Genomic DNA, 14301 nt, shown 5'->3' on the forward strand with positions numbered 1-14301 from the left:
TCTTTTGGGTTTTTACATGTTTTAGAGTCACTGTCACCGTCTCTGGTTTATTTTGATTAGGTTCGGAAAATTCACAGAAATACTCAATATGATAATAATAATATATACATGTTTTCCAAGGTGATTAAATGACTTGCTTGATCAACTTTTCTTTAAAAAAAAACAAGTTAGAGAATTTTTAAAGATCCAAACAGATCAAACCCATTTTAACCCATTATAGTGATAGTATGAATTTTTTTTAGCTTTAAATGACAATGTTCTAAAGTCACCAGAGGAATTAAACTAAATGTCATGAAGGAATTAAACTAAATATAAATGTAATTTATAAATCAATTCATAAAATAAAAAGACTTAAATATGAATGTGGACTATCAGTCATGTATTTACACAGGGAATTTAATGTTTTTGCATATTTTTCACACTAAAATGTTTCAGATTATCAAACAAATTTTAATATTGGACTAAAACTACTGATGTAAATACGAAATGCAGATTTTAAATCATTTAAGGGGAAAAGGTTTTACAAACTTACCTGGGCTTACGTGAAAAACCCAAATGGTTCTTCCATCCTTGTCAGCAAGAACTGCAGGAAAACATTTGTGATAACTGGTAATGAGTCTTTGACATCACTTGAGGAATTTTGGCCCAATTTTCTTTAGAGAATTCAGACACACTGGAGGGTTTTCTATCACAATAGGCATTTCATTAGGTTCAACTCCAGACTTTGACTACGCCACACCAGAACTTACTTTTGAACCATCCACATGTGGACCGTGTGTTTTGACTCATTGTCCTGCTGCAAATCAAGTGTGCTTAAGCTTCAATGCTTGAAGTGATGGCCAGATATTCTCCTTCAGGAAGCGGCAAAGCAGCATCAGACCGCCACACTACCACCACATTTGTGATGTTTTGTAAAATATGCTAATTTTACACCAGAGCTAACAGGACTCAAACCTTTCAAAATGTTCAGTTCGCCACAGTTTTCTGTATCTGTTGATAATTACCCTTACTGTGGCTCATTGAGTCCCAAAGCCTAGAAACTGCTTTGTAACCCTTTACAGACTGATAGGCATGAATGACTACTGGTCATTCATTTAGATCATAGCATAATGTGTTGATTTGCTTTAACCTGCTTCACTTTATCAGACAGGTTCCAATTTAAGGGATTTTTGACTTTATTCAAAAGGTCTGGCAGTAATTTGACGTGGGTGTGGCCATTGAAAATAATAAAACAAAATCCTCATTTAACCATGGGAGTCGATCACATTTGACAGTTATGTCCAGGGAATGTTTGTAAAAGCTTTTTTCACTTCAAAATCATTTAGGAATGGCACTTTGTATTTATTAGGGTCATCTTTACCTGGTATTAAATTTTCCTTTGATGGTCTGAAACATTTAGTGTGACAAATGTGCCCCCCCCCCAAAAAACAAACAAAAAAAACAAAAAACCCCAAACAAACAAAGGCCAAATACTTTTTCATGGCACTGTCGCTTAATTAGCACAATATGGTCAAATATAAATAGTTACCACCAGCACCACTTCAATTAGGCAGCTGGTCATATTGAGGATAGTTGCTTAAGAGTCCCTGGAGGATCCATCACGGTAGGTTGAGCAGAGCATTTTAGCAGCTAATGAGGGCAGAGTGTGGAGGTCAGCTCCACATATGACGCAAACAGATATTAATGCAGTGGTGCATCACAAATGAAAAGTTGGTATGAATTATTGATGCCAACATCTGATGTTTCTTTGAGTTAGCATAGCGTTGGAGCGTTTAACTTTAGCGACCAACTTGACGCAGTGAGAAATGACAGATGTCCAGATATATGCATTCACTTTTTATTCATAAGATGGGATTATCATTTTTTACATCTTATGCACAGCAGATACAAAGACAAACAGGTTCTAAACCACAAACTAAATTCCTCCATCAGTCTAATCCTGCTTCCCATTTCAAAATGCCCCCACCCCCCAAAAAGCAACCCTTTGTTTGTAGTCCAGTTTCACATTCTGACAGATAATTTTACAGCAATCTCATTTTAGCAGAATGGCACAAGCCACGTTCAGAATACTTCCATGTTTTGACAGATACCCACTTCCCCTTTAAACAAATTGCACTTTTTCTTCTTTAAAACTACTTCAACAGGATTATAGGCTCAAAAACACCAAAAACACAAGAGACGACTAAACATCCAACTTATACAGGATCATTATTTAGTTGCACAAAAATGCATAAATATACATTATGCAAAAAGTACAAAAATATTTGTACTTTCCTTTACTCAAATAATGACAAACATTGATATGATCATAAGGACTGGGATTGTCAGAACATAGGGATGCATTCACAAGGTCCATGCGAGATAAGCCATTTACACAACAGCCTAGCTTTCACAGAGGTAAGACCAAGGTTCTACAGATAAACAAAACATTTCGCTGTCTAGGCCAAGGAAAAGCGGCAACACATACACTAAGAAAATTAGGATACACAGAACTCTGCGTTCTAAATTCATGCCAAAAAGACTTTAACATGCAATGACTTATAACGCTTCTAAACCTCCCAGGAGCAGCGGCAACCCAGGGAAGGACTAGCTTAACAACAGTTACTTCAATGCATCAATTTTCCTCAGCAATTATGAGCCATGGAGTTTGAAAAGGTTTTGCATGAGGTTTTTTTTTTGAAGTGCTAAGATGGTACCACAATAGTTGCCAAGGATAAGCTCAGATTGTCGACAGCAAACTGGTCTTAACTCAGGCTCCCCCAGAGACAATCGGAAGGAGATATAAATACTGTTTGCTTATAGTAATGCACATTTGTCCATTAAATAAACTGATTAAATTAATGCAGAGCTTGGCAAACCTCACTTCAGCTGGACAAAGGTGTGGTTTCCAGAGGCCTGAAGAAAAAAAGGGGAGGAGACAGACAAGACTATCAGTTTTAATGCCAGGTAGCTTCCCAGTTTAAAAAAAACAAAATGATCTAAGACAGTGCGAGTACTCAGACTGCCCTTTTCCATCTGTGGTGCTCAGCCCCAAAACAACTGGTTCAAATTTAAGTCAAACATCTTAACAGGACATTTAAAAAAATAAAAATTTGGAAAAAAAAAGATTCAGTTACCCAAACTGTTAGACACACTGATAGTATATCCTGTATACTAAAACAAATTTGCTGGGGACATTTCAGCTGTGGACTAATGGACATTTGATGCATTAGTAAACATTTACAGCAGAATGCAGACTGACCCCAAAAGGAGGGGAAAACAAACCCTACAGTATCTGTTCATGGTAAAGTGTCAGCCAGTCAAGAGTCCTATGATAGAAAAACTACATCACTGGTCTAAAAGTTCAATGTGATGATAATCACCTATTCACAACGATCATACCCCTCTGCTGGAAACACCCATTCATGCACCAAATATGTTAATCCTCAGCTCAAACACCTGCAAAGCATCTTAAAACAGATGAAAACTGCTTTAAGTGGGCAAAGAAATTCATTTAAATACACAAAACTATATATAAGAAACAAAAAGCATAAGAGTTGTGTTTTAGGAAGCCATTTTACATTATAAAAACATCAAATTTGAGGCCTTTTTATAAAAATGTACATCTTTAATGAGAACAAATAATTTGGGGCCGAGTTACAGAAAGGCTTGGGAAGTCCTGGCTACATTAACGTCTTACTGGATTTTGGCAATAGAAATCAGAATATTGCCAGCCCTGTCCTTTAACAGTCAGATATTCAGGCATATGTATTTGTGTTTTTTTTATTGTGCTGTGTTTACTTATAAACTATGATGTGTCATTATGCAGGTTTCAGTATGTATGACATCAGGCTAGTAGCAATAAGTGGGACGGGTGACAATTCTAAAAATACTGTTTGACCAAAGGTTACTCACTAAATATCTAACAAAACTGCCGGGACTTCCATCCAGGCTGGGAAGTCTCAGAGGGAGTAGGGTACCAGCGCATCTAAAGAAACACAAACACAGTCATGTACACCAGACCAAAACCAGGCTTCAGTGCTTCAATCTGCAATTCTGCAGATTAACAATTAATACTCTGAAATTATACTTTTATAGGCAGGTTTAGGAGGACCGAGTGTCCCTTTAAGCCCTAGTCACTGAAGCCATGGGAATGTGGGTCACGTAGCTGCTCATTCAAGACAAGTCCTGGAGTAATTAACAGGCATGGAAATGTGGAGAGGTGAACTTCTCCGTGTGTTAAACATTTCCACAGGGTAGGAGCTGTATGTCTGTACCTTTCCTTACCTGTGACTAAACCTTAGAAAATGAGGCCTCCTGTTTCTACAAACTGTTATAGGCCACAACTGCACAGCCAGAATGCTCAACATAGTTCTGCAGTTATCAACACTTGTTTGGAGACATGTCGAGGATTTTCTGGCCGTGTCGTAGATAAAACACACACACAAAAAAAGCCAGGCAGTGGAAGAGCATTAGGATCGAGGCATTTTAGGGATCTTTCATCAGAATGCAATTAAAAGCTTTTCCCTCCTTTATGTTTCTACCCACTCAGCTTATCTTCCAGCAGGAACATAGACAGTAAGTTGGCACCTCCAGAAAAGGCCATAAGGTCCGACAATTTCTCCAAGCAAATGCCTTACATTCCTGAGCCCTCTGTGTGTGACAAGATGGCCAAAGTAATAGCTGCCTACTTTACAGTCTAGCACTCCCCTGCACTCCTATTGCACAACTGCATTAGCTGACAATGAACTTTAAATGACCCAACACAAGAAATATTTTCCATTGCTATTGTTACTAAAAGCCCTGCCTACTCCCTGGTAGCTGGCTGCACTATTGCTCTAGCAAATAGAGTGCAATTAGCTTACAGTGTAAACACTACCCATTTCTGTACAGATTCCTCATCCTCCATTCATCAGAAATAGAGTTGAGATTAAAAACCAGATTCCTCCCCCCCCCAACACCAGACTCCAGCTACAGTCTACTGTAAATGCAAAACTTGCATCAAACACACACTTTAGGCTCACACATGGATGCGTTTAATATTACAGCGTTATTCCATGTTGAAAACCAAATCACAGGTTCTCATTATGTGCATCTTTAATCCCCCAGCAAATACAGAATGCAGAGAAATCTATAAGTCACGTCCACAAAAATGTATCTCTCGTGATCAAAAACAGAAGATTTAAAGAGAGTGCTGTATTTAAAGGTTGCACTCAAAATGCACAAATCTCCACTGATGCATAACCATAGATGAGAACCTAAACCTTTGACAATTTAAAAATTGCCCTGTGGGGGATTATCAAATATGATCCTGATCCCAGAATTTCCCATTTTAATACATCTTTTTATTATAAAAAAGATCTTGGCTCACCGTTTGACAGGACTACAAAGTTGCACCGACAACCTCAACTCAGACTCGATACTGTCATCCTTTTAAGCGACACATGCCGATGCTGTAACTGCATTACCTCAGACCACCACTAGGTTTGTTTCTAGAAACTGAACCTCTGCTTTCAGCAGCACAGTTCTGGATCCTGAATCTCAATGTCTTAAATTTTTGGATCACATTTAATTTTACAGATTAAATGGACAAACTGAAATTAACACTTGTGCAAGAATCATGAACTTTAGGTTATGATAATCAGCATTGTATCAGAGTGTGGGCATTAATCTAACAGAATTCACAGATGGGGATGTTTAAAAAGAAAAAAAGGAAAGAAAGAAACACACCGGTTGGTCCCTCACCTGGGCGTGGAGGGCTGCGGCTGCAGCGGCGGCCGCTGGGTAAGTGAAGGCTGCGTGAGGGAGGCCTGGAGTCAGCTCAGTGGTATACAGAGGGTAAGGAGTCCACGCATCCGGTGACGCTGGGATCAGTGCTGCCCCAGTCAGATCATCTGAGGAAGCACAGGGTGGAAGGAAACAGAGCTGACTGACCTACCTCTAATGGCTTTATAATAATATATATGTAAAATAAAAACCCCAATCGACCCAATTTTTAACAATCATTGTTCTTGAAGTAATAAAGTTTTCTTTTAAAAAATAACAAACATTTTCTATGTGAATCAGACAAACTACAATTTGATTGCAAATTAGCTCACTTAACTTTAGCATTGGGTCAATTTGCAAAAGTAATAGGAGCTCTAGTATAAAAGATCAGCATAAGATACAGTCTGGATGCTGCAAGTGCAACAATGCAGTGTTACAGTGTAAAATGCTTGATAATGTTTTGTGAACTGATGTTTTTTTTTGGTTTTTTTAGCCCTGTTGCTTCCCCTTCTTGCCCTTTGAAGAAAAAAAAAATCAGTGGGGAAAATATGATCTGAGAGGATCTGAAAAATTGTTTTCAAACCCTAAAGAATCACTGAGGTGTTCAGGCAAAGAGCGCAGAGACGACTGCTGACTAAAACCTGGGGGTGGAATTTCCCAGCTGGACAGAAGCAAAGCCGCTGTCAAAAGACTTGAGATGACGCATGCATGCAGAGGTGAGTTAGTCCTTCATTTGTTAGAAGTTTAACCTACAGGTATTTGCCTTAAAAAAAAAAAAATCCCACAATATCCAAAGTTTGTTTAAAGAAAAGGGCAACAAGGACAGCTATGTACTGGCATTGTCAGGGTGAGAGTGGATGAGAGCCTAGAGTGGTGCAGCGGTAAGACTTACATGGGTCCCGTGCAATGAAGTGTGCTCCTAGAGCAGGGTGGATATTTGTGGGGTTCGGTGTGGCCATCAGCTTACTCTTTGCCATCTTCGTGTTGGCTTTAGCAAACTCTAAGCGCAGGGTCTGGGGACTTTCAGGGTCAAAACGGATTCCCTGGGGGAAGAGACGGAGGGAGGGAGGGACACAGTATCGTAAGGGAGGTGGGCTCAGTTTGCGGGGCTGTAGCTCAGTCTCACATGGCCCCCTTTCCTTAAGCAGAGCTTAAATAGTCAGAATGTATCCTTCAAGCTTCCCTTGAACCAACTACTGTCACTGGGATGCTAACACACCCGCTCCAACGTCACTAAACTAAAACTACTCAAAAAGAGACGTCGAAATAAGGGCAGATTGAAGGACACTTCTGAAATATTTCAAACACGCTTGCATCCCTTTCTCCTCATGACAAAAAACAGAGCGCAGGCGACCGCAGGTGATCAGTCACGTGAGCTCAGAGGAGACGGGGATGAAGAAAAGGGCCAGTGGTGAGACGTTGAGTGTTTGAGTTTGTGGTTTGACCCTGCTTGTGTTCTTGTGCCCTAAGCGTTGTGCCCACATGCAGGTGAGTAGTATTTTGGTGTATGTGTGTGTTTGTGTGTGTGACTGCTGATGTGTCTAAGAGGTGATGCTCATAAGGAATGCTAGGCTATGAGAGAGAAGTGTTAGATACTGCCAATGTGGGCTACTGAGTGACAAAAATAAGAGTTACACTACAGAAGATGTGTCCATATAAACACTACACATGTGGCTATAGAACAAGTATTACAGTAAAAGCAGTGATATGCAAAATGAGGAAAGCTACACAGGACTAAGAAGGATGTGTATCAAGGTCAAAGTAAACTACCGTAAGGCTACGGGATTCTGGCCTCTTTCCAAAAATGGCCCTGCCATTGAATTATAAAAGACAAAATGGGTTGGCTTCGAGAAATTTTTAAGAAAGGGTCCAAAAGACTTTCAAGTCCCAATCACTCTCTTAGGTTAAAGCAAAGGTTAGAACAAATCTAATTACATTTACGATTTGTTTTATTAAATAGAGGGAAAACAGAAGACCGTAAAAACAAGCTGTTGCTTACATTTAGTGCATTTTTTGCAGCTTCAGCTCCAGACCGACTGTCAAAGGTTACAAACCCAACAGGCTGGAAGAGAAAGAAGGGAGGAAACACGCACTGTGACAACACGTGCTGACAAAGCTACAACTTGACACACACGAGCACCATTATTTTCTTCAAATATCACACTCATTATTTTGCCGTCACAATATAATGATCCGGAGTAAGTAGGAATTTCTGTGTCTTGTCGAATTAAAAAGAAAACGAGTGCCAACACAGCCTGCAAGTTTATTTAATATGGCATTAAAGCAATGATGAAGGCATCTCACCTGTTTTGATGTTAACTTAATCAGTGACCCTTCATAACCCTGCGGGGAAGAAAGATAGCCAATTATCCACCCTGGAGTCACATGCAGGAAGTCAAGCATGAATGTCTCACTATATGAAGAGAAGTCTGCTTTTGTGCACCTTCACTTTGAGCTCCGCAGCAGACCATCCCACACTCTGTGACAGTTTCATTTACATTTGTCACAATCAAATTACATGCACATTTCCAACAGGTGAAGCCTTCTGCAGTTTGACTACATGTAGAATACTGAGTCAGATTTGTTTTCAAAGCTAATCAAAGGAAAACGAGGACTGTAATAGGCCAAGCATGTGCTATCAGATATGCAAGATTCTCTTTTGCATTAGTTTAATAACAGCTTGGGTATGACTTCCAAATACAGCCAGTTTAAGTAAAATAAAAAAAAAATAAAAAACAGCACAAGGTTTAGGAATTTACTCCTGTTTTAACTAAGAAATGAAGGGGAATTTTGCCTGACTAAACTATTGATAAATGGGATCTTTCCTAAACCTGATTTACAGCTATGGAAAATTAAACAACTTTTAGTGGCTATGATAAATCCTTAGCACCAGTCCAAACCAGACTCAGTTTCAGTAATTCAGAGCAAGAAAAGAGGCAGAATAGGTGAAGTTACAGCACTTCTCTTTAGAAGCTCCAGTATAAGGACACAAAGTCTTTATTTAAATGTAGTCCTGAATGTAAGAACTGAGATCAGATTAACCCTATCAGTCCACAATGAGCAGTGTTTGCCTACTGTAGATGTAAAAAGGGCAAAAACAAAGCAGTGTTACAAGTGCAATCGGTGGTTTCACAATGCACAAATGTTAGAGGAAATAAAAAAATTTCCCTACACAGTGGGCGAGCTGGGTCATGGAGAGGATTGGTTGGCCAATCGCGAGAGCTACTCATTTACACATTCCACAAGACCATCCATGTGCGAGGGATACCACTTCCAATTTGGTTAGTTAGGACAAGGGTGGGAGGGGTGTTTATGGAACTTGAGTCCCGTCAGGAAAAAAACAGCAATGGGTGAACAATAATGTGGCCTCATTTCCATATATGCAAATATCTACACTTCCATTAAGCGCAGAAAGGAATTGGGTGGGCTTAGTTACACTAAAAAAGAAGCACGGTATGGTCTGGCTGTTCATAGGCACTTGAAGAGATTCTTCACTTTTACATGCAGGTAATCTTTATAGAAAGTGTCCACAGGTCTCTTCCAGAGCCTGGCACGCAGGAGCTACCCTTGATTTTTAAGTACACTGATAAATCCACATCCAATCAGCTGATATAACCCAAATGCACCAGTGCAGTTTCACGACGTGCAACACAAATTCCATCACATGTACCTAAAACTGCATTAGAGACAATAGAACTTACTTTAAAAGGTCTGAAGAGAAGGTAAAGTTCCCGTGGCTTGATATCAACCGGTAGGCCACTGACAAACAGTGTTCGTACCTGCAGACAACAAAAAAGAAAGAGGGGGATCACATTAATCACATTATCAATTGTGTGTTTTATTAGACCACTTATCACTCAAAAGATTTTAAAAAAAATCTTGATAATTACCAAATACCAAAAGAAAGCTCAGATGGTGGAAATTTGAACTGACCTTTAAAACAATTATAGGTCTGCTGCTCCAGTAGCAAGAGCTTCACAGACCTTTCCTAAATTACTTCAGCGGCTAAAACGCTGAAATATTGCAGTGTAAAGTTGTACTACAAGAAAAAAACATTTCAGTTGATGTTACTTTAGGCCAATGGCCTCAACTTCCAGTTTATCTGGCCAACAAGAGGCCTCAATTCTTCCCGACACCATTACTTTTAAATGTCACAAAGACCTACAATTATCCACTGATGAGCGCGAAAGTCATTTTTGTACTGCAATTTTCCCCTTTTATATTAGTCTTAATCATGCTGTGACCTCTGAAAATTAACAAGTGAACCCTTGGCTGGGTCTCGAACCTAAAGTCAGGAATCGCCAGAAACCCAAACAGAGCTCTGCTTTATTTAAGGGATTACAAAATGATGAATCAGGAATAATGAGTCATCGATGAGCAAAAACTGGGAGTACAGCATTGTTTCAGCCATACATTTCTCCAACATGTTACACAGAAAATGGTGAACATGAAGATGTAGAGGATCTTAAAGGCCATGTGCCCCCCCCCCCCCCCCCCCCCAAAAAAAAAGAAGCCTTGAACCTGCCTTGATCAGATACTGAAAACTAGTGCTGTGTATAATCCAGTGTGGGCAGGAAAATGAACAGGGCGGTGTGAGGACCCATTAGTTCCCAGCCGGTGGGAAGGCCCACAGTACAATGGGGCTGCCAGAGGAACAGCACTGGACAACAGTGCACAGCGTGACACCATTTCCTTCCTCTGACCCGCGGCCCCAACCCTGTCGGCCCTCCGGCATTTTTCAGGTGCCGCACAGCAGCAATTCTCAGCTCTTTACAAGTCAGCATATACAGCGACTGAAAGCTGGCCCAGCTGGACACAACTCAGTGGAGATGTTTTAATTTATCCTCCAGCTTCTCACCAACAGTGCCTCCAAGATGGCAAGCATATAGAGCTGGAGCTGCGAGGGAGCCCGTGCACCCTGTGTGGCTTCTGTAAAATTCACAATAATCAGTTTTACACAGATTGATTTCCAGAAACAAGCAGAATTGTTAATGACTGACAATGAAGCTTTTTCAGGATTCAACAGATGACAAAAAAAAAAAAAAAAAAAAAAAAAAAAAAAAAAAGAATTAGGAGGGGGAAAAATTTCTAAATGTATTCTTTGCTCCTAATTATGAAGAAAAATGTTAAAGGAAAACGGGCTGTAAAAAAAGAGAAAAAAAAAAGTCAAGTGGCTACTCAAGGCTTTGTTGTAAGACAATGGGAACAAAGAAGGAGGAACAAAAGGCCTGGTGCTCCCCTCAGTGTCTCGCTATAAGGAGTCATTAAGGAGGAAATATAGCTGGCCACACAGAAACAAGAGTGGCTGCTGAAAATAATTTAAATTAAAAAAAATTAAAAAGGAGGGCTTTGAAAATAAATATCACACGGCAACATTTTTTTTTAGGTTCTAGTTTTATGGTGACAAAAATGACAATGGCAGATTTTTGTAAGGGGGGTGCAAAAAAGAAAAACGCTACACTATTCACTATGAATATGAATTATTTTACTGGCATAAATACAAATAAATGAAATGATAACAAGTTAGTTGCGTTTTCAAAGAAAAAACAGCGTCTACAGGATATTTCGAAGACAAATTTAATTTCCAAGCCTAATTTTTAGACAAATTGTTGGATTTGACATGCTCGCATGTCTCACAAATTCACAGAATCTCAAAGGATATGAAGAGGAAAAAAAAAGAAAAAACAGACGGGGTCATTTTTAACAGAGTCTTTGCACGCTGCTGCTAACAATCTGCAGAGGTAATATTAACGTGTAAAACGAGTAGTAGTGAAAGTTGAAGCTCACAGCAGCACGCGTTCAAGTAACCATTTGGAAAATATTAACGGGTGTGCAACTTTGTGAGGCTCCTCAGGTGGCGCGGCAATGCCCCTTTAATTTTTGTTCATCATAAAGCGCTTCGGGGCCGACTTGAAGAACGTAAAAGATAATTTGGGAGAAGTCTGAATGTGCGGCCGGAAACAAAGTTTTCATTAAACATGAACGTGACCGGGTCACAGCCCTGCGCGCAGGAAAAATACAACTTTGGCTAAACTCACCTCCTCCTCGATGGAAACGCTGTTATTCGGCTCTGCGTCAGCTTTCAGACTCATGTTGACGGTCGCGTCGGCTGCTGCTGCTGCACAGAGTATCAAGTTTTTCCTCGTCGAGTGATATTTCCCCCAAGTGCGCCTGAAGCTGCAGTGAAAGTCCTGGTGGCGTTTGAACTTGAGCAGAGAAGATGTGCCGAGGTGAGTCTGTGCGGACGAGGACGGCGAAGTATCCGAGGATAGTTTAACAGCAGCACTGCGAGAGAGAATCATTCATAAAAGGGAGGAGGAAAAGGAAAAAAGAAACACAGACACGCTATAAACTAAAGGTGAGAAGGTGGATTTGTGCTCCGTGTGTGAGGGTGAGAGATGGGGGGAAGAAGTGCGCGTAAAAAACTGAAAGCCTCCGCGCTCACATCAATGCCCTCAGCTGTGGGACTGTGCGGAGGAAGAACAAGTAAACTTTTTCCTCATTGGAGCGCGTCTTTCTCTCTCCCTCCTCCTGAGCTCCCCCCACCACCCCGTCTCTCCTCCTCCTCCTGGTTTTCAATTAGGTCATCAATTATGTTGGAGTCTGCTGTGAGCCGTAATCAGGCTGCAGATCCGCCTCAGCTGTTGCAGGAAGACCCGGCCCCTGCGCCGCTACATCACCGTTTCTATGGGACCCCCTCGCAGCCAATGGTAACGACCGCAAACCCGTTAACTTTATCGAAAATTAAACTACTGTTGGTGTTACTGGCAATTAGCTACATGCTAAACTCATATGTTTGTTCTTTTTTTCCTCTTTGGCCTGCAACTTCTACGACCTTTCCCAAAAAGAAAAGAAAAAAATCTTTTCAGCAAATATTAAGCGCTGATTTTTACTGTAATGTTGAATTTGTAGTTATATATTTACTTAACATGTGTTTCACGATTAAGCGAAATTCTGGTCTTTACATAATTGGATGTATAATTCTGCTGCACACTAATTTAGGAGATTATTGCGCTTTTGGTCTTTAATTCACCGTTTTTTTGGTGAAGAGTAAAATACAGAACATTATACAGTAAAGTGTTTTATAAAGTGAAATAATAAATATAATTCAGTGTGTCCCGATGGCAGAGGCCATTTCAGATTTACAGTCAAGTATATCTTTATATGCCCTTTTTTTATCTCTTGCTGACACTTTTGCTGAAGGATGAAGGTAAATGTGGTATTTCTGCTTTTCCCATTGAAAAACATCTGAATACCCATTCCAGCACTGACTGCTGATTTTAGGAATATGACAGAATGAGGACATATAGTGAGATCTAACTCCTCTAATTTAGATCATTTTGAATATTTCTACTATATCAGAGTAAAATGACAAAACTGAACCGATGATTTATGGTTTACCTTAACCTTTAATAGCTGGTACACAAATACTCAGAAATGTAGAACTTAAAATTTCCTCTTAAAATATATCACAAGACGCAAGCATAATGCTGAACAGCCTAAAATATTTTAAAATGTGCTAAAAAAAAGAGAGAGAGAGATGTAATTTTGCTGATTTGTGTGAATTTAGTTAATAAACTGCAAAATAAATGAGAGAACAGGGCCTTTTTAAAATGTGATATAAATGTGCATCATAGAAATGTTGTAACCTCTACTAATCTAAACAGAATCACGTAACGACGAAGAAATAATAACTGTGTGTTAATTGTTTGGGCTCAGGTTGATGTAAGAGGGGCGTGGGTGGAGGGACGGCTTGTGTTGTGTATCGAGGCTCAGCACTGGATGTGAGCCCAGCCTACAGCGTGTTTCCTCACAACAAGTCAGCTCTCAGAGGCCAACTGGTTTCCTGACTTTGTATAGGAATACAATCAAGCCCACGGGGCGAGGAGCAGGGGGGTGGACCGACGTATTCTCACTGTTCTTCTTTAGTGATTTGAACTAAAAATAGTGAAGCTGCTTTTTCAGTGTGTTTCTGCACACACTTAACCCAAGTGCTTAATACATGTACACACATATTGGAGACAAAGAAGAGTCCAGTCGCTCAATGAGAGGTGAGACATTTCAACACAAGCAAGAAGGTATTAGTGCAAACCCTTAAACAACGAAAAACAATCTGTTTATCGCACTGTGATCGGCGTGCGACTGTATTTCAATGGAGGCCTAATTTTATAGCTTGCAGATTCAGTCTGAACCTTCTGCACTGTACATCAGCAGCAAAGTGATTTTCTGATCAAGACACTGGGAATCGTTTCCTGTTTCTCTTCTCCTAAAATATACACATTTGCTTCTTTTTCTTTGTTTTGCATGACTGTAAATGTTTAAATATCTTTATATTTTTCAAAAAAGAATTGAAGACAATTTCAAATTTTGCATATTAGCTGAATATGAGAAAATAATAATTTGTTGCTGCCCTCCATAAATTTGTGCACAAATAGGCAAACTTTAATGCTTATAAAAATGGAGAAACTCTGAATAAAGCAGCCTATGATTGTTATTATCGTAATGGTTCTGACCAGTGAAATTAAGGATTATAGTCTGCTCTATAAACTGAGATAA

At 39.8% G+C, this 14301-nt stretch overlaps 1 protein-coding gene across 3 annotated transcripts; it reads right to left on the reverse strand.

Annotated features, from left to right (window-relative positions):
* Positions 1-1821: 1821 nt before the first annotated feature.
* rbpms2a (RNA binding protein, mRNA processing factor 2a) lies at positions 1822-12395 on the reverse strand. Of its 3 annotated transcripts, none has more exons than XM_006793829.3 (8): positions 11784-12395; positions 9447-9524; positions 8050-8088; positions 7745-7807; positions 6638-6788; positions 5710-5873; positions 3895-3967; positions 1822-2895 (listed from the first exon to the last, which is right to left on the reverse strand). In XM_006793829.3, exons 1-7 carry the CDS (start codon positions 12045-12047, stop codon positions 3902-3904), a joined length of 825 nt encoding a protein of 274 aa, XP_006793892.2. In that variant the 5' UTR covers positions 12048-12395; the 3' UTR covers positions 1822-2895; positions 3895-3901. The 3 variants fall into 3 exon arrangements, with proteins under 3 accessions (XP_006793892.2, XP_006793893.2, XP_006793894.2); XM_006793830.3 differs by having other exon boundaries at positions 5725-5873; positions 11784-12394; XM_006793831.3 differs by lacking the exon at positions 3895-3967 and having other exon boundaries at positions 5725-5873.
* Positions 12396-14301: the final 1906 nt, after the last annotated feature.

The sequence above is a fragment of the Neolamprologus brichardi genome, chromosome 1 (assembly GCF_056152115.1).
Source record: "Neolamprologus brichardi isolate AB-2024 chromosome 1, ASM5615211v1, whole genome shotgun sequence".
Taxonomy (NCBI): domain Eukaryota; kingdom Metazoa; phylum Chordata; class Actinopteri; order Cichliformes; family Cichlidae; genus Neolamprologus; species Neolamprologus brichardi.